Consider the following 26977-nt stretch of genomic DNA (forward strand, 5'->3'; position numbering starts at 1 on the left):
TTTGCCGATCGATTTCTGCTCACTTTAATAGGGAATCGATCAGAAAATGCTCGGAAATCGATCGGAAAGCAAATCGGACGTTGGAAAAATTCAATCTGACAGTAAATCGGCCAGAAAATCTCATAGTGTGTACCCAGCATTAGGCCTCGTTCAGATCAATTAGCGCAGATTGCTGTGCGATCAGAACGCGACGAGTACACTGGCACGCCATCTGCGCTACTATGCGCTGCACTGCTGATCCCATTCACTGCAATAAATGGGTCAGTACTGCAGTACTTGAAAAATGCATGCAGCAGTGCGATTGCGCAGCGCATATGATGGGAATGGTAGAAGAGCTTCTACCTTTCTTGCGTGTCGCACACTATACGCGCTGCAGAAATGCGCACAACAGCAGGTATAGTCTGAACGAGGCCTAAATCTTATTGCATGTGGTCATGAAATTAGTGCAACCTAATTCTGGCGCGTGCTCGCTACATACGCATGTACGTGCTGGCAGCGTAGTGTGCGCTTCTTAGCAACGGCTGATCCTTGTAAGTGTTTCCAATGTCCATCATTGTAAGCAGCAAAAGAAAGACAGAGAAGCACAGTGGTGAAACAGTGTTTCTGTAAGAAACATTGTCAGTTTGAACTGGGGCGCAACAATATCCCACAGGTCTCCCCCCAACAAAATTAGCATGGGCCCTGATCCCTGCCTGGTTAAACACACAGACCACCAACACACCTTAGTTCCCGCCACCCTCTCTCCATATTGCAGAGTAGTGCAGTAGAGCAGTGTAATATATACCTGTTCTTCCTGGCAGTCACATGTGCTGTGCTTCCATAACTCCTTTTCCTGATCAGGTGACATGGCCTCAGGAGCCAGAGGTGTGCAGCATAGAGCGTGTGACTGTCAGGAAGAACAGAGTAGACCTGAAGCAACATTGGAACAGGTAAATATTAAACTGCTCCACTGCCTATCTCTGCAGAGAAGGCCCTAATATTGCCCATGCCCCCAACGGTCGATATAGTTACACCACTTAGGGCCAGTTTCCACTGGAGCGGCTTCCGCTCCGAATCCACAGTTTCCCCGCACACAAATCGCACGGGGAAACTCTGCCATAGGAAACTATGGTGCCGCCGAAACTGCCCACAGTTTTCGAGCAGGAGGCTGCTAACCCCATAGCCGTGCATGGCATGGCTTCTGGGATACACCTGTGATCCCTCAAACCCCGCAAGTGCCGCCGCACGTCTCACTGACGCGTGCGGCAAAAGTGGAAACGGGCCCTTAGTGTGAGACTGTTCAAAAAATGTTAAACCTAATGAACGATTTGGCCCACGACTCCGACTATGTTTTAACCTCTTATGTGATTCAACTAGACACCCCTGAATTATAGTGTAGTTTATGTTATATTACCTTAAAAAATACAACTACACAAAAAAAGCAGTACCTCAGATGTACTTTTTAATTTTGTAAGGGGGGAGAGGTAGTGGTTGTGGAGAGATTGCATGCTGCAAGCAAAAATTATACATAACTCAAGTTTGATGAGTCTCTTGTGACAATATGCATTGGTTGAGCCAGAGGCGGAGGAATAGCCATCGTAAGAGACTGATATTTCAAGCTCATACTTTTTTTTTCGAATTGTGAGTAGATTACCCTTTAAACAAAGGCATTGCATTGTTGCAAGCTTTATCAGTTTATAAGTCAAGGCTCATACACACGTCCAACATGCACACAACCACACGACAAACCACACAGCCTGACGAACCAAGATGGCTAAACAACTAACTCAATTAACATACTGCGCACATACGGACTACACATTCAAAACAAGTACAAGTCTTTCAAGTAACTTGCACGCACGCACCAACTGCATGATATCAGATTAACATAGATTCGACAGTTGGATTGGGCAAACCGCCTGTTATCAGTTGCTCATCAAGTTGTTTGCACGCGCACACATGCCTGATTATCATCCAACAGACTAAAGCCTGATGATAATCAGGCTGCAGGTTGGTCCATGTGTACTTAGCTTGGGATTGCTGAAAAGATTGCAGCTGGGGGAGTTAATAATAATAATATTTAGTACTTATATAGCACTGACATCTTCTGCAGTGCTGTGCCGAGTATATTGTCTTGTCACTTAACTGTCCTTCAGAGGGGCTCACAATCTAATCCTTACCTTAGTCCAGGGGTCCCCAACCTATAGTATAGCACACACTAGGCACAGTTTATAGTCATCTACATATCAGGGATAATCAATAAAATGTAAATAATTTCAAACTGGTGCACATTTTATGATAGTTTCATGCAAATACACATAGCTTGGAAATTGGCCAATCAAATCTCAAAGCAGCAACTGCAGCTGCATTTAATGGGTCCATTCCAAGCTGCATAAATTGGTGTAAAATTAGCATCACATTGACTATCCCTATATGAGGTCACTAGGGCCAAGCAATGTCCATACATTGAACCCGTGGGATGCCCAACAACGCCCACGCAATAAAGATCCGCCACATCTATCCATCTATTCTTCCAGACTTCCACCCAGACATCCAAATTTGTAAAAGCACAGTGAAACTTGTCATAGCCAGTAGATAAGCAAAAATTAGTACTGGGCAGCTTCACAGTGTGTATCATTCCCACACACTGGACAAAAATGCTAGAAATGAGAAAACAGCCATGTCCAGATCAACCACAATATCTGTCAAATTCAAACAGAGACAGTAATAGTTATCTAAATGCATTTGAATAGACAAATTGTGCATTCATCACTTTATCAAACACTCCATCCAGCACTCTTTTTTGAAATGCACATGCCAATATTAAAGTGGTCTGAAACTCAGATTATTTACAGCCTTAAAGGGATACTGTAGGGGGGTCAGGGGAAAATGAGTTGAACTTACCCGGGGCTTCTAATGGTCCCCCACAGACATCCTGTGTTGGCACAACCACTCACCGATGCTCCGGCCCCGCCTCCGGTTCACTTCTGGAATTTCTGACTTTAAAGTCTGAAAACCACTGTGCCTGCATTGCCGTGTCCTCGATCCCGCTGATGTCATCAAGAGCGCACAGCGCAGGCCCAGTATGGTCTGTGTCTGCACAGTACACTCCTGGTGACATCAGCGGGAGTGAGGACATGGCAACGCAGGTGCAGTGGTTTTCTGACTTTAAAGTCAGAAATTCCAGAAGTGAACTGGAGGCGGGGCCGGAGCATTGGGGAGTGGCTGCGCCAACACAGGATGCCTGCGGGGGATCATTAGAAGCCCCGGGTAAGTTCAGCTCATTTTCCCCCGACCCCCCTACAGTATCCCTGCAATTTTTTTAAGCTGAACAGCATTCAAACAGTTAAACACAGCTCTTCATTCTGCAGTGGAAGCTTGTGATCCGAAGTGATAACATTGTATCAACAAAGGAATGTAAACAACAGATAATTAGTTATACAGCTAGCAAAGGCTGAAAGTAATCTACACAGTGACAAGCAGGCACAGACATAGCAATTTATCATTAGTTAGCTGCTGTATTTATTTTATATTAACATCTAGGAATAAAATGCAATGGCAGCTTTCAGAACAGATAAACTATAATTTGGGAACTTGTAAACAGACAATATTACTTGTGCACAAAAGCAAATATGGTAATTGAAGGGGTAATAAAAAGTAGGAAAACATTTGTATTGAATGTTATGTTTTATTCCACTTTAATAATTGGACAAACACTAGCAGATGTTATTAAATGTGTTTAAATGATGAAGCTCATCATTTTATAAAATACCTATTCCATGCAGCAAAGTTCTCTTAAAACTATCATTTGTTTCACCAATACCACAATAAAATAAGCTACTCATTATTTAACCTCTTGAGGACTGCAGTATTGAACCCCCCTAAAGATCATGCCATTTTTGAGAAATTGGCCACTGCAGCTTTAAGGCCAAGCTGCAGGGCCACACGACACAGCACACTAGTGATTCCCCCCCTTTTCTCCCCACCAACAGAGCTTCCTGTTGGTGGGGACTGATCACCCCCCCCCCACCCCAGATGTTTGTTTGTTTGTTTTTGTTTATTTGTCTTTTTTTAAATAAAAATGTGTTTTTTTAACTATTCTATTCCCCCCTCCCTCCCTCTGCCAGCCAATCCCTGTGATCAGCTGTCATAGGCTTCAGCTTCAGCCTATGACAGCCGATCACGCCTGTGCCTCTGAAGGGTCCCCAGTACAGCGCTGCTGCTGATCGCAGCGCTGTACCAGTGGGATGGTGAATTCGCCGTCTAACAGTCTCCCTAGCGGCAACCGCCGCTCGGAGACTGAAGGCGGAGCTCAGCTCACCAAGCAGGAGATGCGTGTGCAGCCTGCACGCAATCTCCTGCAAAACAGAGCCCCAGGACTTTATGCCAATCGACGTTAGGCGGTCCTGGGGCTGCTGCCGCGGCCACGCCCATCGGCGTGACGCGGTCGCCTATAGGTTAAAGCAAAATAAAAATACTATTGTAATCACTATCGAATAATGTATTATGAGGACCAGCTGTAATAGGAAGTGCGGTGGCTGGATGGTGTAATGGTTAAGGGCTCTGCCTCTGACATGGGAGACCAGGGTTCGAATCTCGGCTCTGCCTGTTCAGTAAGCCAGCACCTATTCAGTAGGAGACCTTAGGCAAGTCTCCCTAACACTGCTACTGCCTATAGAGCGCGTCCTAGTGGCTGCTGCTCTGGCGCTTTGAGTCCGCCAGGAGAAAAGCGCGATATAAATGTTCTGTGTTTGTTTGTTTGAAGAGCCTACACAGACAGAAGAAAGTGTACAGTTACAGTAAATTCAGAATTTCATATTTTGATATTTCTGGAAGAGTTTGAAGTGCTATAAACTACAATTGCACTGACTCTACCCTGCATTCCATGGCTCTGGGCCATGTATCTAGGGGTGTGTCACAAACTGCACATTAGTATTCCACTCAGCAGGATGATGGGAAAGGAAGTAAAATACTGACAGATTTGCACCGGATGGCAACATGCAGCAAATATGACATATTTTTTCTGTCAACACTGGATAATTCTTGGTGTGATATTTCCTTGCATACAATTATATTTAGATTTTTCCACAATGCCCGAAGAGCTTTTGCAATTACATCAATCAAATATTACAAATTTTATAAAAGTACAAAAAGCAACATACGACATTCAGAATCCTGATTCCAGTCTGACTTATTAACTACTTTACCACTAAGGGCCCTTTCACACTGGCGCAGAACTCGATAGTCTATGGTGACGCTGGGTCCCTTAACGACGTTGGCATTGTGACGTCACGGCGTGCATGCGCGCAACTGTATTTTTGCAATAGGCTTCCACGTATCTGCAGCAGGAACTGACCGCAAGTGTGCGTCACTTCCTGCTTGGCTGGTGGCCAGACAGGGAATACCGTGTACTAAACGCAGTGTTCCCCGTTTTTGGCTGTGTGATGCAGTGTGGCAGGTGCAACGCACCGCATCTCTAACGCCAATATACAGTGTGAAACCAGCCTAAGGGTTTTTTCCCCTTAAAGTAAACTTGAGCTGAATAAAAAAGAAAAATCAATACTTACCCGCTGTTCCCTCCAGCAGCATAAACAGTTACCGGGGCTGATTGCAGCTGAACAGGAGACCACGGGAGGACACCGAGGGACTCGCACGTGTTTATGCTGCTGGAAGAAGCAGCCGATAAGTATAAATTTTACTTAATTTATGCAGCTCTGGTACACTTTTAACCACTTGCTGACCGCGCACTCATAACGCGCGTCGGCAAAGTGGCAGCTGCAGGACCAGCGACGCAGATCTGCGTCACCGGCTGCAGGCTAATTAATCAGGAAGCAGCCGCTCGCGCGAGCGGCTGCTTCCTGTCAATTCACGGCGGGGGGCTCCATGAATAGCCTGCGGGCCGCCAATCACGGCTCGCAGGCTAAATGTAAACACAAGCAGAAATAATCGGCTTTGTTTAAATTTGTACAACGCTGCTAACAGTAGCAGCGTTGTACCAGATCAGCGATCCCCGGCCAATCAGCGGCCGGGGATCGCTGTCACATGACAGGCAGGAGCCTGTTAGAGGCTGCACAGGACAAATCCGTTCCTGTGCAGGCTCCGATCTCCGGGGAAGGGAGGAGAGGGAGAGGGGGAATCCTGCGGTGGAGGGGGCTTTGAGGTGCCCCCCACCAGCCACACGCAGGCAGGAGCGATCAGACCCCCCCAGCACATCATCCCCCCAGTGGGGAAAAAAGGGGGGCGATCTGGTCGCTCTGCCTGGTGTTTGATCTGTGCTGGGGGCTGTAGAGCCCACCCAGCACAGATCAGCGAAAACAGCGCTGGTCCTTATGGGGGGGGGGGGGGGGGGTAAAGGCTGGGTCATCAAGTGGTTAAGGACCAGAGCAATTTTCAGCTTTCAGCACTCCTCCCTTTAGTTCACCAATAACTTAATCACTAATTAAAACAACGATATGATCTATATATTGTTTTTTTCACCACCAATTAGGTTTTCTTTGGGTGGTACATTTTGCTAAGAATTATTTTATTCTAAATGCATTTTAATGGGAATAATAAGAAAAAAAATGGAAAAAATTCATTCTTTGTTTTCGCCATTATAGTTTTAAAATAAAATGTTCTACTGTGGATAAAACCCACACATTTTATTTGCCCATTTGTCCTGGTTATTACGTTTAAAATATTTACCTAGTACAATGTACGGCAACAATATTTTATTTGGAAATAAAGGTGTATTTTTTTCCGTTTTGTATCCATCACTAATTACAAGCCCATATTCACAAAAATAAGAGTAATATAACCTCACGACATACATATTAAAAAGTTCAGTCTCTAGGGTAACTATTTTCTTTCATAGGCAAATGTTTTATATGTGTAGCTTTGGGAGAGTGGGGGAGGTAAGGGGTTAATTTTAATGGTATATGTACAGTATGTGTGTATGTGTTTTGAAAAAAAAAAAAAAAAAAAGAAGAAATGTATGTAGGTGTAATTTTACTATTTGGCCACAAGATGTCCTCACATTTTTCTTCCTGTGCGTACTGTTAGTACACTAACAGGAAGTAAAGCGTGTATGCGTTACTATGTTTGTCAATGAAATGCCTGCGGACATTGTAGCACAGGAACTTAGATCAATGAATGGGAACTGTGTTCCCATTTACTGATCTCCCCACTAATGGGCGGCGATGGGAGTGCTCACAGCAGCAGATGAATATCTACGTCCCTGGGACTTCAGATGAAGTCCTGCGGGGTGTAGATATACTGCACGCTGTGCAGCAACTAATCTAGTCAGAAAAAGGTGAATGTTGCTTGGCTGCCATTGATGCTGTACATTGTATATTCATGATACAAATATTTTTACCTGGATTATACTTGATGATAGTGTATGGTATGCATTTCCAAAAGTCTCCAATGATCTTTCCAAAAAAATCATTCATATACTCCCCACACTTCAAAGCAGTCTATTTCAGTGCCACATCTTTTGCACACCCAAGGCAGTCTCAATTTTTTTTTTTGCATTTAAAGTGGATCCAAGATGAAAAACTAACTAGAACAAGTAACTAGTCTATATATCTTATGTGCAGTTTAGATGGTTTAAACAGCAAATCTGTCTGCATACTGCTTTAATAGAATATGATTTTTTCCTGTGATACAATGACAGCAGCCATGTTGTTTGTAAACATTACACAGAGGCAGGCTTATCTGCACCATCAGCACTCAGACTGAAAAAAAACCTAATACCCCCTCCTCCTCCCCTCTGCCTCTGAAATCTCTGGCTAGTAATACCTCCCCCTTCTCCTGCCCAGACTGAGCTCCCATGAGCCCTTGCTACTGCCAAGGCTCTCTGAAAACTGTAGGTGGGGCTTATTTAGTTTATAGGGAATTAGAGTATTAAAACAAAAACAAAAAAGTATTTGGCTTGAGGAATGCCCTATAAACTATAGGAAAGGAACACAATTATGCAATGAGTAAGGGCTGGTGCACACCAAAAACCGCTAGCAGATCCGCAAAATGCTAGCAGATTTTTAAACGCTTTTTTTTATTTTTCTATGGCGTTTTGCTAGCGTTTTGCGGATTGCTGCTGCGGTTTTCAGTATAGTAGATTTCATATATTGTTACAGTAAAGCTGTTACTGAACAGCTTCTGTAACAAAACCGCCGGCAAAACCGCTCTGAAGTGCCGTTTTTCAGAGCGGTTTGCGTTTTTCCTATACTTAGCATTGAGGCAGAAACGCATCCGAAATCCAAAAAATGCCTCACGCAGGCATTTTTCGTTTCTGCAAAACGCCTGCCGCTCTGGTGTGCACCACCCCATTGAGATACATTGACCAAGCAGATCCGCAGCCGCAAGCGGATCTGAAAACGCCCAAAAAGCCGCCCGGTGTGCACCAGCCCTAAAAGTTCATCTCGGATCCACTTTAAGTTTTTTTTATTGAGATAAAGACAAGAAAAGTTCCATATCACCAGTATCAACAATATATCAAATGTAAAACAATTAGTTACAACATAAACACAGAATTACAATTATCCCGGAGAAAGATCAATAGCAAACCATCCAGGGGGCCAAGGCCTACCAACATACTGACACTGTATCTACAAATATAAGGCCCACTGGATTTCACATGTGCAGGACATAGTCCAGGTAATTTTAGGAAAAGTGGAACTATTATAAACCCTCATCTTCAACAATATTCTTATAAAGTAGTAGGTAGAGAGAAAGTATAGAAAAGAAAGAGAAAAAGAGGGAAAGAGATATAAAGCAAAAAAGGAAAAGAAGAAAAAGGGGTAAGCTAGAAAGTGATCTTTATCAAAGACATGCATTCCATCTTGTAATCTAGCAATTATATGTTCCAGCTTATAGACCTATCTTATGGTGTGTACACACTTGAAAGATTAATGAAAGATCTTAGACCAATTTTACCACCTTCCATGTAGTATGAGAGCCATATTCTACACGGTCTATTCTAATTGCTGTACACATGCAAAAGATCAATATCTGCAAAAGATCTGTTCCTGGAAAATTCATTCATAGTCTATGATATCTGCAGATCTCATACACACCTTGTTTAACAGACAGATCTGCAGATCTGACAATCATCTGTAGATCTGAAGATCCATTCTGGTGGATCTGATCTGCAGATGACTGTTCGTTAAACAAGGTGTGTATGAGGATCTGCAGATATCATAGCCTATGAATGCGTTTTGCAGAAACTGATCTTTTGCAGGAACAGATCTTTTGCAGATACTGATCTTTTGAATGTGTACAGCAGGGGCGTAACTAGAAATCACTGGGCCCCCCTGCGAATATTTGGATGGGCCCCCCCCCCATAGGTGCCAAATAATCGTAATGGGGCAGCGTTTCACTGTAAATTAATTGTAAAGTGGGCAGCATTTTACCAGACAATCGTAATGTGGGCCAGAAAATCGTAATGTGGGCAGAGTTCACCAGAAAATCGTAATGTGGGCCTTTAGAAAATCATAATGTGGGCAGAGTTCACCAGAAAATCGTAATGTGGGCACCAGTCACCAGAAAATTGTAACGTGGACAGCATTCACCAGACAATCGTAATGTGGGCAGCGTTCACCAGAAAATCATAATGTGGGCAGAGTTCACCAGAAAATCATAATGTGGGCAGAGTTCACCAGAAAATCGTAATGTGGGCACCAGTGACCAGAAAATCGTAACGTGAGCAGCAGTCACCAGAAAATTGTAACGTGGACAGCATTCACCAGACAAATGTAATGTGGGCAGCGTTCACCAGAATATCGTAATGTGGGACAGAAAATCGTAATGTGGGCAGAGTTCACCAGAAAATCGCAATGTGGGCAGCAGTCACCAGAAAATCGCCATGTGGGCAGCAGTCACCAGAAAAATCGCAATGTGGGCATCAGTCACCAGAAAATCCTAATGTGGGCAGCAGTCACCAGAATATCGTAATGTGGGCAGCAGTCACCAGAAAATCCTAATGTGGGCAGCAGTCACCAGAATATCATAATGTGGGCAGCACACACCAGAAAATCCTAATGTGGGCAGCAGTCACCAGAAAATCCTTATGTGGGCAGCAGTCACCAGAAAATCGCAATGTGGGCAGCAGTCACCAGAAAATCGCAATGTGGGCAACAGTCACCAGAAATTCGCAATGTGGGCAGCAGTCACCAGAAAATCCTAATGTGGGCAGCATACACCAGAAAATCGTAATGTGGGCAGCAGACACCTGAAAATCGTAATGTGGGCAGCAGACACCTGAAAATCGTAATGTGGGCAGCAGACACCTGAAAATCGTAATGTGGGCAGCAGGCACCTGAAAATCGTAATGTGGGCAGCAGACACCTGAAAAATCGCAATGTGGGCAGCAGACACCTGAAAATCGTAATGTGGGCAGCAGACACCTGAAAATCGTAATGTGGGCAGCAGACACCAGAAAATCGCAATGTGGGCAGCAGTGACCAGAAAATTGTAATGTGGGCAGAAGTCACCAGAAAATCGCAATGTGGGCAGCAGTGACCAGAAAATCGTACTGTGGGCAGCAGACACCAGAAAATCGCAATGTGGGCAGCAGACACCAGAAAATCGCAATGTGGGCAGCAGACACCTGAAAATCGTAATGTGGGCAGCAGACACCTGAAAATCACAATGTGGGCAGCAGACACCTGAAAATCGTAATGTGGGCAGCAGACACCTGAAAATCGTAATGTGGGCAGCAGACACCTGAAAATCGCAATGTGGGCAGCAGTGACCAGAAAATCGTAATGTGGGCAGCAGACACCTGAAAATCGCAATGTGGGCAGCAGACACCAGAAAATCGCAATGTGGGCAGCAGTGACCAGAAAATCGTAATGTGGGCAGAAGTCACCAGAAAATCGCAATGTGGGCAGCAGTGACCAGAAAATCGTACTGTGGGCAGCAGACACCAGAAAATCGCAATGTGGGCAGCAGACACCAGAAAATCGCAATGTGGGCAGCAGACACCAGAAAATCGCAATGTGGGCAGCAGACACCTGAAAATCGTAATGTGGGCAGCAGACACCTGAAAATCACAATGTGGGCAGCAGACACCTGAAAATCGTAATGTGGGCAGCAGACACCTGAAAATCGTAATGTGGGCAGCAGACACCTGAAAATCGCAATGTGGGCAGCAGTGACCAGAAAATCGTAATGTGGGCAGCAGACACCTGAAAATCGCAATGTGGGCAGCAGACACCAGAAAATCGTAATGTGGGCAGCAGACACCAGAAAATTGTAATGTGGGCAGCAGACACCTGAAAATCGTAATGTGGGCAGCAGACACCTGAAAATCGCAATGTGGGCAGCAGTGACCAGAAAATCGTAATGTGGGCAGCAGACACCTGAAAATCGCAATGTGGGCAGCAGTGACCAGAAAATCGTAATGTGGGCAGCAGACACCTGAAAATCACAATGTGGGCAGCAGACACCTGAAAATCGCAATGTGGGCAGCAGTGACCAGAAAATCGCAATGTGGGCAGCAGACACCTGAAAATCGCAATGTGGGCAGCAGACACCAGAAAATCGTAATGTGGGCAGCAGACACCAGAAAATCGCAATGTGGGCAGCAGACACCAGAAAATCATAATGTGGGCAGCAGACACCTGAAAATCGTAATGTGGGCAGCAGACACCAGAAAATCGCAATGTGGGCAGCAGACACCTGAAAATCGCAATGTAGGCAGCTGTCACCAGAAAATCCTAATGTGGGCAGCAGACACCAGAAAATCATAAAGTGGGCAGCAGACACCTGAAAATCGTAATGTGGGCAGCAGACACCTGAAAATCGTAATGTGGGCAGCAGACACCTGAAAATCGTAATATGGGCAGCAGACACCAGAAAATCGTAATGTGGGCAGCAGACACCTGAAAATCATAATGTGGGCAGCAGACACCTGAAAATCACAATGTGGGTAGCAGTGACCAGAAAATCGTAATGTGGGCAGCAGACACCTGAAAATCACAATGTGGGTAGCAGTGACCAGAAAATCGTAATATGGGCAGCAGACACCTGAAAATCGTAATGTGGGCAGCAGACACCTGAAAATCCCCCTGCAGTGACGTCAGCGGCGGCGGGATACATACCTTCTTCCTTGCGTTCCATCGCCGCCTTCTCGCTCTAGCGGCTGACGTCACTTCCGCTTCCGGAAGTGACGTCAGCCGCTAGAGCGAGAAGGCGGCGATGGAACGCAAGGAAGAAGGTATGTATCCCGCCGCCGCTGCTGCCCGCTGCCCACACACATTCACTAGCTGGAGGGGGGCGCAGAGGGGAGAGCCCCGAGGTGAGGGAGAGGGGGGAACTTCCCCTCTCCCCGCCGACTGTGGGCAAGGCTTTCCCCTCATGCTGCCACCCCTCCAGCCCCCAAAAAACAGCCCAGAGCGGGCCCCAGGGGGGGGCCGGGCCCCCCCCCGCGGGCGCAGGCGCTGCAGGGCCTATTGCTACGCCCCTGTGTACAGCATCTTTGTGTGCAGCATCTTGCAAAGATTTTTATCTGATGGGGAGTTCAGCTCAATAGAATAGACTGTGTAGAGTATGGCTCTCATACTACCTGGAAGGTGGTAAAATTGGTCTAAGAGCTTTCATTAATCTTTTAAGTGTGTACACACCATTAGTCTGCTATGCAATTCTTGAACTGTAGGAGGGTTAGAGTCTTCCAATGCTTGGAAATTAGACAGTGTGCAGTTGTCAGTCAGGTAGTGGTTCATCAGTCTCTGAGAAGAGCTCTTAAATTTTGGAATTGGCATGGTCAACAAGCAGATCCATGGGTTTTTGGGGACAACAATGTCTGCATGCCACCTTATATAAGAAATGACCTTGTCCCAGTAAGATTGTATAGTAGGGCAATGCCAGAACAAATGGTGCAATGTGCCCAGGTCACCACAGTTTCTCCAGCATGTCAGGGGTATAGAAGGAATCCACTTATGAAGGTGTACCAGCGTTTTATACTACAGCATCAATATTTTGTATATGTTCTCCTTGGTCTGGACACAAATAGACGTTTTAGCTGCATTTTGCCAGATTGTAGACCAAGATCCAAGTGGAGTTGTTGTCTGAAAAGCCTGGTCCCAGTAATGTATATGTATATGTATATATATATATATATATATATATATATATATATATATATATATATATATATATATACCGATACTCGGGGCCATGGCGAGCTGGCTCATTAAGCCATTTGTAAAGCATACAGTAGAAATAAGTCCCTTTCTAGGTGGGATGCAGGGGAACAGAGGCGCCAAAAGGATAAAAGGAAGCTAAATGAGCTTAAAAACCAAACTCTTGGTAAATAGAGGAGGAAGTGGTGGACTTACCTCCTCCAAGTAGACACACGACTGTAGTAAAGACAGTCAATATATTTTATTTATGAACTGCAAATATGCAACGCATTTCGCAGGTTTGATCCCGCTTCATCAGGCAATAACAACGGAGCAATAGCATATGTGGTCAGTAGAAGAGCCAGGCACCTCTGTCTTTCTAGGTGGGACCTCCATCACAGATAGCCTCAAAGTCAGATTTACGGGGGACTGCCAATGTGAGAGATAAAGAACTAATAAAATGGCATATTTGAAGAAATTGTAAGTAATAAGCATCCTGAAGATTAAAGGGGCACTATGACGAAAAATTGTAAAAATTAAAATATGTGCAAACAAACATAAGATGTACGTTTTTTTTTTCCAGATTAAAATGAGCCATAAATTACTTTTCTCCTATGTTGCGGTCACTTACAGTAGGAAGTAGAAATTGGACTGAACCGACAGGTTTTGGACTAGCCGATCTCATCATATGGGATTCTCAGGTTTTTGTTTATTTTGAAAAGCACTTCGTGAATGGCAACTGCTCTATCCAACTGCCAAAAAACTGTGTAGCGAGCAGGGAAGCTGGCCAGCATCATTGTTTAAATCCTTTTTAGGGAATGTCTTTATAAAGAATAAAAGCATTGCTGACGAATCCCCCATGAAGAGATGGACTAGTCCAAAACCTATTGGTTCTGTTGGATTTCTACTACCTACTGTAAGTGAAAGCAACATAGGAGAAAAGTAATTTATGGCTCATTTTACTCTTGAAAAAAAACGTACTTATTTGTCTATGTTTGCACATATTTTAAAAATTTTCACCATAGTGCCCCTTTAATTGGATCCTTAAGAGCATCAAAAGAGTACAATTTTCTCATGAATGGGTCAAGCAGATTCCTTATAAATCATAATGTTTGAGTATGCCAAATTGAAGACAACTGGGAAATTGAGACCTGGAAGGAAAACTGGATTACCCAAAACAGGAATAGAGCTAGAAGGTTGCGCAAACGATGTCATGCGTTTAGAAAGTGATGACCATAAGCGAACATTATAGATCGTATAGAGGAAAAAAAATAATCTCAAAAGCCGTAGATTTACTACGATCTATACCCCATAAAAGAGCACTAGGATGATAGGGTTTAACGGCATTAGCAGTAAATAGACGGCGGTTTTGCCAGCTAACAGTCTCCTAGTGGCGATCGCCACTGGGAGGCTGATGGCAGAGCTGAGCTCCGTCATCCAAGCGGAGATACGCACGCATCCTCCTGCCAATCCCCGCCGCAGGACTTTACACCGATCCACATTAGGCGGCCCTGGGGCTGCCGCGGCGGCCAGGTCCATTGGCGTGACACGGTCGGCATCAAGTTAAATTGGCCAGCATGGTGGCCAATAGATGAAACGGGAGAGCCTCTGATTTGTTTTCAGTTATCTTATTAATTGTGCATCAAATTTTTAGAGGTTCACAAATAGGAAAATATAACATTTGACAGATTTTTACTACCTACTGTAATTGACAATAGCATAGGAAAAAAGCAATTTATAGTGTACATCTCATCTGTATTTGTAAACATTAATTTTAAATGTTATAATTTTTTGAGATATGGGTGATTTAACCACTTCATACCTAGAGGTTGTTTTTACTTAATGGACTAAAGCAAATCTGAAACTTTAGCTATGTTCCTATTGAGCCATAACTTTATCACTACTTAATGACATCAAGAGATTTTACATACTGCACTTCTGTGCCTGCATATTTATGCATTTTAAAGGGGGAAAAAAAAGGAAAAAAATACACTTTTTGCATCTCATTTTAATGGTAAAAATAGGGAAGAAGAGTTTAGGAGGGAATGCAGTTTGTTGCAATAGCCCCATGTTTTATTGCCATAGCATTCCCCTCTATTATGGTATCTTTTTCACGGCGCACATAGAAAATAATTACCCCAAATTATTTCCATTTTGTTGCTTTGTGCATTAAGTTTAAAACACAAAAGCACACAAAATGAATGATCACTTGATTGAAGTTGCACTGAACAAAAACAACTGAAAAAGCTTTATTTTTTTGTTAGTTTTTGTTTGCAAAGTAACAAAAACTGTGAACAGGGGTGAATCTTTTTCTTTATCTACTGTACATTCCTCCATTATAGTGCCCCATGTTTTAGTGAAAGCTTTCCCAATGAGTTCACTTCCAATCCCAAGGATAATAAGGTCTGCCCTGTGTTCATTTTTTTGCTGAGGATGTATATCTACATCTCCAAGGCTTGAATGAAGTCTCAGAGAATGTAGATACAGTATATTGGGCCTGGACCAATTCACTTTTTCTACTGCATTTTCTCCCAGGTGATATTTTCACATTATAAATAAAATGCATTTTAAGCCACCAATAAGCAAGAAAATACTCAGAATAATTTTGAGACTACTTTTTCAATTGCAGAGTGCAAACGTTATTTTAAACAGAAGATGAAAAATTATCTTCTAGGAGAAAACTTAGGAAAAAAATGAATTGGATCGGGCCCATTGTCCACAAAACATAAAGGCCTAAATGCAATTAACTTTCCAGGAGATAATTTTTAACTTTTCAGCACATTGCAATTGAAACAGTACCAAAGAGTAGGTAGAAAAGTTACATCAAAATTATTTTGACTAATTTCTCGCTTGCTGGTGATTGAAAGTTTCACTAAACCACAACTGAAGTAATCGTTGAGTAGTCACAAAGTATAAAGATGTAGCCCATGTGAATATTGTCCCACATGTGCACATCTTGAGGACAGATGAAAAAAATAAAATAAAACTGGGTCTTATTAGGTATTTTATCACCTGTAGGACCGAGTTTGTGATCTATGCTCTCCTGTGTCACTGTTTTTCTATATAGGGAAAACTATTTCCCCATGAGGGAGAGATTAGTTGAACACAAGATTTATTCAAAAAGGAGGTGGTGGTATACCCAGATTAGTGGAACACTTTAAGGAGATGCATTCCAGCAACCCTTCTTACTTAAAATATTCATGCATTCTGATTAATCACCCGCCTCATGGTGTGTGCTGCCTGTCCGTGAGCGGTGGTTGCTCTAATGGGGTGACCTTCAGGTCGACAGAGGCTTCATGGACACCTGTCCTGTTGCCATGACATCGACGCTAGAAGCACCAATGCGGGTGGAGTGAAAAGCTATGCTCACATATTGATATAGGCAGAGGGGAGAGCGAATGGAGCACACATCCCAAGAGGGATTTAATGTGCACCCCTACTCCTTGGCATTTGAGCCTTATCCCCGCAGGCTGTAATGAAGCATCTCAAGCCATCTGGATGGGTGTTGTAACTTTACATATTGCAAAGCTGCAATGTCGTTTTAGGTCTTCACTTTTTGCTACTGTTAAATGGATGTCATCAGTAGCTGGTGCCCATGTGAATGTGTACTGTGTCCAAGAGTTAGGGTTTGGTTTCCCTTGAGAGAACCCAAAGATCATTTTTGGCAAGAGAAACCAGCCCCACCTAGGCTACACTAAGGGCGATCAGTATCACACAATGGGCTTGATTCACAAAGCGGTGCAAAGTGTTTGCACGCCTGTGAAAAGCCCTTTATCACGCCTAAACTCAGTTTAGGCGTGATAAGAAGAAACTCGCGCAATCTCCCGCGCGCAAAGTTTTGCGCGCGTAGCGCACCGCGCTGCACGCGCAGTGTACCATGCTTCGCGTGCAGCGTCCATTGAGCCCTATGGGACTTTGCGCGCGCAGCGCGGTGCGCTACGCGCGCAAAACTTTGCGCGCGGGAGCTTCGCGCGAAGAGCAGCACAAATCGGTGATAACTCAGCTTTGCACGGCTTATCACGCCTAAAGTCTTTTAGGCGTGATAACTGAGTTATCACCGCTTTGTGAATCAGGGCCAATGTTTGAAAAGTCAGCCTCTTTCCTAGACCAATGTTTCTGGAAAGCTAAAGGATTTAGATGAGCTCCCCCAGTCACAGAAGCTCAAGCCTGCAGTCAAAATGGACTCCATTTTCTTTGTACTAGAAGGTTTAAGGCTGTAAGGAATCCTTTAGAACAAAGAAAAATTGCTGAGTTTCAGACCACTTAAAAAGGGAAATAACTTTTCCTTGAACACTTTAGTAAAGGTATTTGGGGCTGACACGATCCCAAACAGGAAGTAGGTGAAGTGGAAAATGATTCACTGGCTCAAACCACAAATTCCATACATTTTTGTAAAGTTAGGATGAAAAGCACCATGAGATATCCCGTTAGGTCTTTAGTTACCATAAATGGTATTCTGTAATAAGATTTCCAAGAGAGAAGGTCAATCATAAAACCTCTCGTAAAATATAAGTGGATTCATTTCTTCATATTTAAAGTGGATCTGTAATAAAATAATAACCACTCTGGGGGATACTTGCCTCGGGAGGGGGAAGCCTCTGGATCCCAGCGAGACTTCCCCAGCTCCTCCATTGCTTTGCCGGGACCCACCAAATCACGGCGAGGTAAATATTTACCTACCATGGTCCCGCGCAGGCGCACTAACCGATCTCTTTCTTCGGGTTAAGACGGAAATAGCAAAACCCAATCGATCTGCTCTTTACAGACTCTTTAAAGCAAGACTAAATTACGCAAGTTTTTTTTTTTTTAATAACCAGAAGTATTACAGTAATAACTCTGATCAATCATAAGCTGATCCTCGATCCTCTGCTCCTCCATCTTGGTCTGGTATGCGGGAGCCACTGCCAGTGACAGACACAAACTACAGAGGATCATCAAGTCGGCGGAGAGGATCATTGGGAGACCTCTGCCTCCACTTGACCTCCTGTATAACTCAAGACTGGGTGCCAGGGCGCTTAAGATCGCAAGTGACCCCTCGCACCCAGGCCACGGGTTCTTCTCCCCACTACCATTGGGCAGGAGACTTCGGGCCATCCCCACTAAGACCACCAGACACAAGAACTCCTTCTTCCCTGCAGCTGTCAGCCTCCTGAACTCCCGTAACATTCTCCCACCCTCTATCTGTGCCTTACCACCTGCACAGTAGTGGTCTGTAATAAATACGCTTTTCGAAGCAACCTGCCATCACCCCTAACTGATTGGACTTTGTCCCTGCACCCTGGTTAGAATCCAGCAGTGTCCTGGAATAATGCTTACGTCTGCTGAATGTATATTTGTGTACATACATTTCCTCGTTCTTGAGTGCAATATTCCTGAGTACGATGTTTTTTACTGTCTGTCCCTTTGTATTGCACTGTATTTGTGATGCTCTATTTTGCCTATGTACCTTTCAGAGCTATGTATTGTGCCAAACCCAATTCCGGGCATGACCCAGTCATGCTTGGCGAAATAAAACTATTCTGATTCTGATTCTGAAGAAGCTCCAATGGGGTTGGGGTAAGAATGGATCCCTTGGTGACTCTGAAATTAGAAGTCTGCTGGGAGGAGAAGAAACATTCTATTTAGTATCAGTCATCTATTAATGATAAACTAGAAGCCTCTTCCCTTTTGAATGTATAAAATAGTTTTTTCTCTTTACCGATTACTTCTTTTAAAAGGAATAATTTTCTTTTTTTGACAGAAGTTCTCTCAAGAGCAGAGCAGATCCTCAAGCAAACTTCCAGTAAATGGGGACATTGGCTTGAGTCTCCAAAATCAGCCTCATGTCTAGCAAAGTGCTGAGATGTTGATGTGGTGTAGTTTTACTGGGATTCTGTGGTGGCAAACAGGGTAAGCAGAACAGTTCTCTATACAAGTAATTAACAGGCAGTTTCTGGAAGAGATAGCGTTTTCTCCAAGGAGAGGCTTGCAAACCTTACCAATAAAAACACCCTTAAAGGGATATTTAAGCCAGCAATTAAAAAGCAGTTTCACTCACCTGGGGCTTCTACCAGACCCCTGCAGCCGTCCTGTGCCTTCGTAGTAAATTATAGATCCTCTGTTCCCCCACCCCCTAGTGTAGTTTCGCCGAGAGGCCTGCCCACGCGTAGTCTTCTTCGCGTTCCCGTCCACAATAGCTTCCAGCTCAGGACACTATTGCAGACGGGAACACGAAGTTGGAGACGTGTGGCCAGGCCTGCGGAGGCACAGTGAATTTTGGCTCATAACGAAACTAGCTGGTGGTGGGGGACAGGAGAATCTGCGAGGGCACGGGGCGGCTGCAGGGAGCTGGTAGAAACCCCAGAAGAGTAAAACTGCTTTTTTTTTTAGTGCAGGCTTAAGTATCTCTTTAAAGCTCCCACCATGCAGAAAATTACTCAAAATAAGTTTAATATCAGTTTTTACTTACTTTTTTAGTACTTTAAATTAACTTTTTTTTTTTAATATAAGATGAGAATTATCTCCTGGGAGAAAACTTGAGGGTTATCGTAGTAACGGTTGCGGTAATAACCTAACTTGCAGTTCACAGTGCCGAAATTAAAAGTAATATTGCTGTGTGCTGTCTGTGCACGGCATATTACAGCACTTCTCTGCATCAGGCCCATACCGTCTTATCTAGATATACGAAACATTACTGAAGCTAAAGGGCTGGTTCACATTGGGGAGATTCTTGAGCCCTTTGCCGGTGATCAGCAAAGCGCCGCTACAATGTATCCCTATGGATACATTCACACTGCAGCGGTTGTGATTTCGATCAATTGCAAACGTGCTGCATGCAGCGTTTTGGGGGAGATTGCGCTGTGATTTCCGTTCTATTGAATGTGAATCCCAAGCATAAAGCGCACAAGAATCACAAGATTTAATTTAAAATAGCGATCCGAACGCGATTGCAGGCTAGTGGCGCTCCGAGCGCTCAGTGTGAGCTAACCCTAAGTGTTTGTGAATTTTAGAGAGCAGATACTGATGATCCCTGCATCTGGAGAGAAGCCAGTCTCATAGAATTTGTCTTGGATGATTTCTGAAGAAAACCCAAGATCCACATGAGGGTATTTTTTTTTTACATTTTGGATTTTCTAGGCCTGTCTATGAACATTATGTACATAAAAAAACATTTACTTTGAAAGTGATGTATACACATGCATATTTTGAGAAGAAATAAAACCAAAATAAAAAATGCATAGGTATTGGTTACTCCAAAATTAAACACAAATGGGAAAATATACTTATAGATGTGTATGGATATTAAATGTGTTAAAGTTTAAAAAAAAATGTAATGTAATTTTTTCCAAAATTAGTAGAAATTAAATTTATAAATAATTCGTAAAATGTAAAGGTCTTATAGCCTGCTGTCAAAAGAAGTTCTGTCTGTATCTTCTGAAATGGTGTAGCTTTTGTATTAAAGAGACACTGAAGCAAAAATAAAAAAATAAAAGATTAAATGTGTATGTGTAGTACAGCTAAGAAATAACACATTAGGAACAGAGACATAAGTCTGTCTAATATTGTTTACAGTACAGGAAGAGTCAAACTCCAGTTGTCATCTATGCAAAAGAACCATTGAGCTCCACGACTTTCAGAGTCGCAGAGAGCTCTGTCTTCTGAAGCTTGTTATCTCAACTGTCACAGTATTTTATTTTTCTCTCCAGAGGACAGTTCAAAAGTTCACTGGCCTGTTCTGTAAAATCATTTAGAATGCCGAGTAGTGTGTAAATTGCAAATATTAGAGAATGATGCAAGGTTTTAAAAAACCACTATATAACTGAAAATAAAAATATGAGAATATTTTCTTTGCTACTAATGTTCTAGTAATTATCCGTACTACACAACCAATTGATTATATCATAATTTTTTTCGCTTCAGTGTCTCTATAAACCAGGAAAATAAAGTTAAAAATGATTAGCAAGTAAATCTCAACACTTAAAAATGGCAACATTTGCCAAGCATGACGCTATGAAAGAGTCATTAATAGGGCAATTAAGAAAAAAAACATAAGCCAGCCAATTTTCTTTAACCATATACTTGATCATACAGAGTATCAAACATGGAATCCCAGTTTAACCAATGGGCATCACCATTTGTACTATCTATAGCTAAAATATGGACTGTCCAGTGCCATTTGCAATTACAAGTGGTCAGTTTCCATTCTCTGAAAAACAAACACAATGATCAGCAGGTTGTTCAAATCAATGCAATCTTTGATTAAATATTTCCACTAAGAAATCTCATAAAAGCAATTAAAGGCACACATAACAGTTGTGTAAGGGTTTTATTTAAACAAAGTTTTGTCTCTATTATAGCTCATTTTAGCAGCAACAAAAAGGCACATGATTAAAAAAAAATCTTAATATAGGTACAGAATAAAACATTATCAATTAGATAGTCATTGCAAAAGCTTATTTTGGTGGTCTGTTATACCACAAAAAGCAATAATTTATAATTGGTGCATTATAGTTAAATAATTTAAAGTGTAAGGTTCTATGCTTCATTTATCATATTTGGTTATAAACAAGGATTATGCAAAACATGTAAAAAAACAAGTTACAGGTCAGTGCAGAATATTATTTTCCTATATAAAAAAGAAAGCTAGAAAATACAGTTTGATATTACAGCACATATATTGTTACCATATTCAGCATACATCCAGATACTTCAGTTCATGGCTTCAGCACTAGTGGTTTTGAAAGTTAGTTCTTCTTAAGGTAACCATACATCTAGGCATTCTGATTCAATCGACAAAGCAATCGACTTTATTAAAGGGACTCCGAGCTCAAAAAAAAAAGGAAAGTTGTACTCACCATGGGCTTTCTCCAGCCCAGTGCTGGTCGGGAGGTCCCACGCCGGCGTCCTGGCTCCTCTCCTTCTACCCGCTCCGGAATGGCTGGCAGGCCGCAGCCCGGGCGACACTCTCCCGAGTGTCGGGCTGCTTCTTCCGCATATGACGCGGATTACGTCACACGCCGGCCGCCTCGCGTCATCATGGCGGCCTCGCGTCATCATGGCGGCCGGCCGGCAGTACTTTCACGCCGGCCGCCATGATGACGCGAGGCGGCCGGCGTGTGACGTAATCCGCGTCATATGCGGAAGAAGCAGCCCGACACTCGGGAGAGTGTCGCCCGGGCTGCGGCCTGCCAGCCATTCCGGAGCGGGTAGAAGGAGAGGAGCCAGGACGCCGGCGTGGGACCTCCCGACCAGCACTGGGCTGGAGAAAGCCCATGGTGAGTACAACTTTCCTTTTTTTTTTGAGCTCGGAGTCCCTTTAAGGTATTGACTTCAGTATGGTTGATCGAAAGTCGACCGACTAGTGGCCCACACACTACAGGCGATATCCTATGCGATTCACCTTCACTAATTGACAATGTGTGGCCATGCTTTGAATGCAAAAATAGATTCAGAGTCAATTGAATGACATGAACAGTAGCCAATTCCTATGCGATTCGCACCGTCTAACGCTGCAGATCTTGGATATTTACAGAAGACTCCCTGTGACTCCAGGGGTCATCCTTGCACGTTGTTTCCATCGGTGCTGTAACACTGGCAATTTGATTCCTATGCGATCGACAGACTAAGCTGGTCGATTCGACATATCAGCCAATTTCATTGATTGACCACACTGGAACACACTCGATTCTCTCTTGATTCTATAAAATGATCGAATCAAATGGCAAATCACTAGATGTATGGCCACCTTTAATGTAGCCATACAGTATTCCATTTTTGGATTTTGTTTTTTGTGATCAGAGAAATTTGATCAATTTTTACATTTTATCAAATAATTTGAAAACTAAACTCTTTTTGTACGTTGGTTGAATCATGTATGGCTACTTTAAGCAACCGCTCTCAAATTGAAACAGCACTTCGCAATGTGTACAGATGCATAAACAGAACTGTAATAATGCTGGCCAGTTCCATTTTTATGAAGAACCCCTAAATGGCTATTTTTAATTTTCGTTTTACAAATGGACATTACAGGTCAGCTTTCGTGTATCTCTTATCATGCATTTTCAGGTCTAAAGAACTGACTGAGAAAACTCTCAAAAAGTAACACATGTAAACTATTGCTGACCACACATATTTTAATTGCAGATGCTCGATGATACGTTTAATTCAATAAAATATTATCTATGAAAATTGAGCTAACAGCTTATAAACAATCATTTCATTGAGATTCTTTTAGCAAACAGGAGTTTTAGAAAATGTATTTATAACAGATTACATTTAAAACAGTTTTAGATTTATTTTCTTGTTTAGTCTTTTGTAAATCAATAGTTTGACAACTGTATTGAAATCTATGTGGGGATGCAACCATCAGCTTTCTTACCATAACATAAGATATTTGGGAAATAAGGTATTTCGTTATCCAATGGTATGAACATCTTTAAGAGAATAATCATGAAAATTACTGACTGTTATTAAAAAATATCTATGTGAAAAAAAGTGTTTAAAGGGGAACTGAAGAGAGAGGTATATGGAGGCTGTCATGTTTATTTCCTTCTAAGCAATACCAGTTGCCTGGCAGCCCTGCTGATCCTCTGCCTCTAATACTATTAACCATAGCCCCTGAACAAGCATTCAGTAGATCAGGTGTTTCAGTGGTTCAGACTTTAAAGTCAGATCTGACAAGATTAGCTGCATGCTTGCTTCTGGTGTTATTCAGATACTACTGCAGAGAAAATAGACCAGCAGGGCTGCCCGGCAACTGGTATTGATTAAAAGGAAATAAACATGACAGCCTCCATATAGCTCTCTCTTCAGTTCCCCTTTAAACTCTGCACGGATGAAAGGGATACATGCCAACCTTTGTACACGTATTCTGAATTATTATTATTATTTTTTCCATAAAGAACATCACTTTCAGTGGCAGATGGAATTCTCAAGCAGTTCCATAATAGCTTACTCATGTTATACTCTCCCAAACAGTTCAGTACTCAAGGTGAGCTTGAGGGCTCGTTTCCACTATCGTGAATCCGCATGCGTCCAACGCATGCGGATTCGCACATGTAATGCAAGTGGATGGGCCTGTTTCCACTGTAGCGTTGTTGAGGTGCGTTTTTATCAGTGGTGAAAAAACGCACAAAAGAGCCGCAGAATTCGCCTGCGAGTGGAATGCATGCGAATCGCATGCGAATCACATGCAATGTATTTAATAGGGAAATCGCATGCGTTTTTTGCCGCGAATTCGCATAGGTACCAATGTAAATTCACACAGGCAGGGACATGGTTAAAATCGCATATACCCTCACATATGCGAATTCGCGGCAAAAACGCATGGGGAATCGCATCCGCATGCGATTTCATCAGCGGTGGAATCCAGGCGATTCAGCACCGCAATAGTGGAAACGAGTCCTGAATTGATAAAGCTTAATCTTGGTATCTGAAAGGATGCTGCTTCAAAGTCCCACTAAAGATACCCACAGAGGTTAGATAGTAATTAGGCATGTAGGCACAAAGTGATTGATAAACACCTTACCATAAACATTCAAAAGGGCTCATACACACTATAAGCGCTTTTCTAATGCTGGGCATATATGGATAGATAGTTCTCATCAATCGAGCCGCTGATGGCTCGATTGATAAGATCCAACCTGTCCACTCACCGCGGCGGATCGATACCGCGCTCGATCCCCGCGGGCGGACAATAGAAAAACCGAAGCACTGATAAGAAGCGCCCGCGGAGACGAGCGGGAATCGATCCGCACGCACGAGCGGTGACATGCCGGCATATAGCCGCTGGCTCGATGCCGGCGCATAAACAAACCATGTATGCCCAGAATTAGTGTTTTTCGGGTCATCAGCGCTTTGAGCGCAAAAAAAAAAAAAAAAAAAAATATCATTCCTATTCACCTGCATTAAAAATTGTGGTAAAAATCACCGCAATCGCACACATTTTGCGTTCACGATTTTACGCGATCACGTTGATTTTTTACACGATTTTACTGCAAATGAATAGAAGCGTTTTTGTAAAAGCGCTTAGAAAGCAGCCGATGACTCGAACACGCTCAGAAAAGCGCTTATAGTGTGTCTGGGCCCTTCGGCTGCTGAATATGGATGTTTATGGAGGAAGCTGTGTGATGGCTAGATGTTCCCAAAGCTGGGTTATCTCAGGGGAAAAAACACAGACCAGCGCCTGGCCAGGGAGAGTCAACCTGGCCACTTGTTTCACCCTAAACAGGTTGAACGATAAGACAATGTGATGTGCCTTCAAAAAATGACCTTCTTCCTCATATACATACATTATCAAGCCAGGTGAGAATCCTTTCCAGGCACCTTGTTGTAGAGTTATCACTGCATACATTATGAACTGCACAGGTTCTGCGTTCACTAACATGAAGGCACTCACTGAATCAAACAAACCACTCAATGTGTGTTACACATCAGAATGTAGGGGGGGGGGGGGGGGGGGATTCCCTATGCCCTACTGCAAGTCTTGTGCGATTTTGTCCTTTTCTGTACTTTAGCCAGCCATTACCTGGTCTTGACATCAATGCAATGTTTAGTGTAAACCTTTTTAAACAGCAGCAAAACTGCTCACTGCACAAAGTAAACAAACTCCTTCAGAAGACCCACAGATATTTACTACCCATGTATGTTAACCTTTACTCCCCCCACTACACTTTTTGCAGGGTTACTGCATGTATTCTGAGTACTCCTGACACTGACTGGGTACAGAAATCAGGGTAATTTACATTTTTTTTTTAGATCATTACCTACCCTGTATTTATTGGACATACATGTACTTCACATATTCAGATTGGCAATACTCCAGGCTATAAAAACACTAATTAATAAGAAGGTCCTGGCCTAATAGTAAGCCTAGTCTCAGTGGATATATTAGATGTAGTGTTGGATATGCGAAGGGCTCAGCAAGTACATAGCACACACAGCCTACCTGTTATGTCCCAGAGGCATAAAAGCACAGTGTTCTACAAAATGTAAAGATATAAAAAAAAAGATATAGGAAATGCTTCAGTCTATAAAAATCTGTAAATGTATATCTTTTTATACATTATTTAAACATGATTGAAATTAGTCTGGGTTTTAATTACAGCAAGGAAAGAAAATAACAGTGCATATAACGATCTCCAGATAGGTTTAGAAAACTGTGTACAAACAGATATGCACATCACAGGAAGACAAAAAACCATTGAGATGGCATCCGATAATATAATAAACTTTATATATTGTTACAGATGTAATTTTTTGTCAGCTTTAAAAAAAAAAAAAAAAAAAAATTAAAAAAAACAAAGCTGAGGTTATCATGCATTGGAAGTATTTTACAAGGAATAACTTGCCTATTATTTATATATCAACAGGTTTTAAAAAGTATAAAAAATTCACAGCGTAACAGCGAATAGAAAAAAAGGCACATGACAACATAAGTGCATGTACCATTATTTGGTTGTCTGCTATATGGTTTTGGCAGTTCAGCTGCCCATTCTCTCCCATTTCGGCCCTGGAATGTACGCTGTTCTAACATTTCATCATTGGATATGCAAGTTCTTCTGTCTGGCTTCCTCATACTGTACAAGATTACCATCACTGGGACAAGCTCAATGTATAAAGACGCCTATCCTCTCCAAACAGTAATTTAATTCAATATTAAAGATGCAGCTTGTTTGATCACGGTGGCAGCTGTATTCAATTCTTCTTCTGTTTGCTCTACAGTCACTATCACTCTGATGCTGCAAAACACACACAAAAGACAAACTGTGACTCATGGATGATCAGAGGAATAAGTGCATGAATAATTAATTCTTTATCATGATGCTTGCCATTAGTGCGGTTCCTAAACTCTATTTACAAAACAAAACATGCGATAAGATATAAAGAGGACAAATTCTATAAACAATACAAAATTAATT

At 42.7% G+C, this 26977-nt stretch overlaps 1 protein-coding gene and 1 long non-coding RNA gene across 4 annotated transcripts in view; one reads left to right on the plus strand and one right to left on the minus strand.

Moving 5' to 3' along the window:
- Positions 1-1907: 1907 nt before the first annotated feature.
- On the plus strand, positions 1908-26721 carry LOC137519184 (uncharacterized). 2 transcript variants are annotated; one of them, XR_011020982.1, is made up of 4 exons: positions 1908-1989; positions 18820-18968; positions 20069-20164; positions 26429-26721. It is a non-coding gene; the product is annotated as an uncharacterized lncRNA (long non-coding RNA). The 2 variants fall into 2 exon arrangements; XR_011020983.1 differs by lacking the exon at positions 1908-1989 and adding an exon at positions 5579-5665.
- Positions 21120-26977, minus strand: part of SPTLC1 (serine palmitoyltransferase long chain base subunit 1) — a 118102-nt gene continuing 112244 nt past the window's right edge. The window contains exons 15-16 of one of the 2 annotated variants that reach the window (XR_011020981.1): positions 26005-26797; positions 21120-21264 (exon numbers count right to left, since the gene is read on the minus strand). Coding sequence is in view for 1 of the 2 variants with exons in the window: in XM_068238000.1 (XP_068094101.1) it covers positions 26704-26797 (94 nt within the window). In the remaining variant the exon portion in view is untranslated. Of the gene's footprint in view, positions 21265-22353; positions 26798-26977 lie in introns of those variants that run through there. The other variant, XM_068238000.1, reaches the window with a different exon arrangement.

This window comes from Hyperolius riggenbachi, chromosome 1, assembly GCF_040937935.1.
Source record: "Hyperolius riggenbachi isolate aHypRig1 chromosome 1, aHypRig1.pri, whole genome shotgun sequence".
NCBI lineage: Eukaryota > Metazoa > Chordata > Amphibia > Anura > Hyperoliidae > Hyperolius > Hyperolius riggenbachi.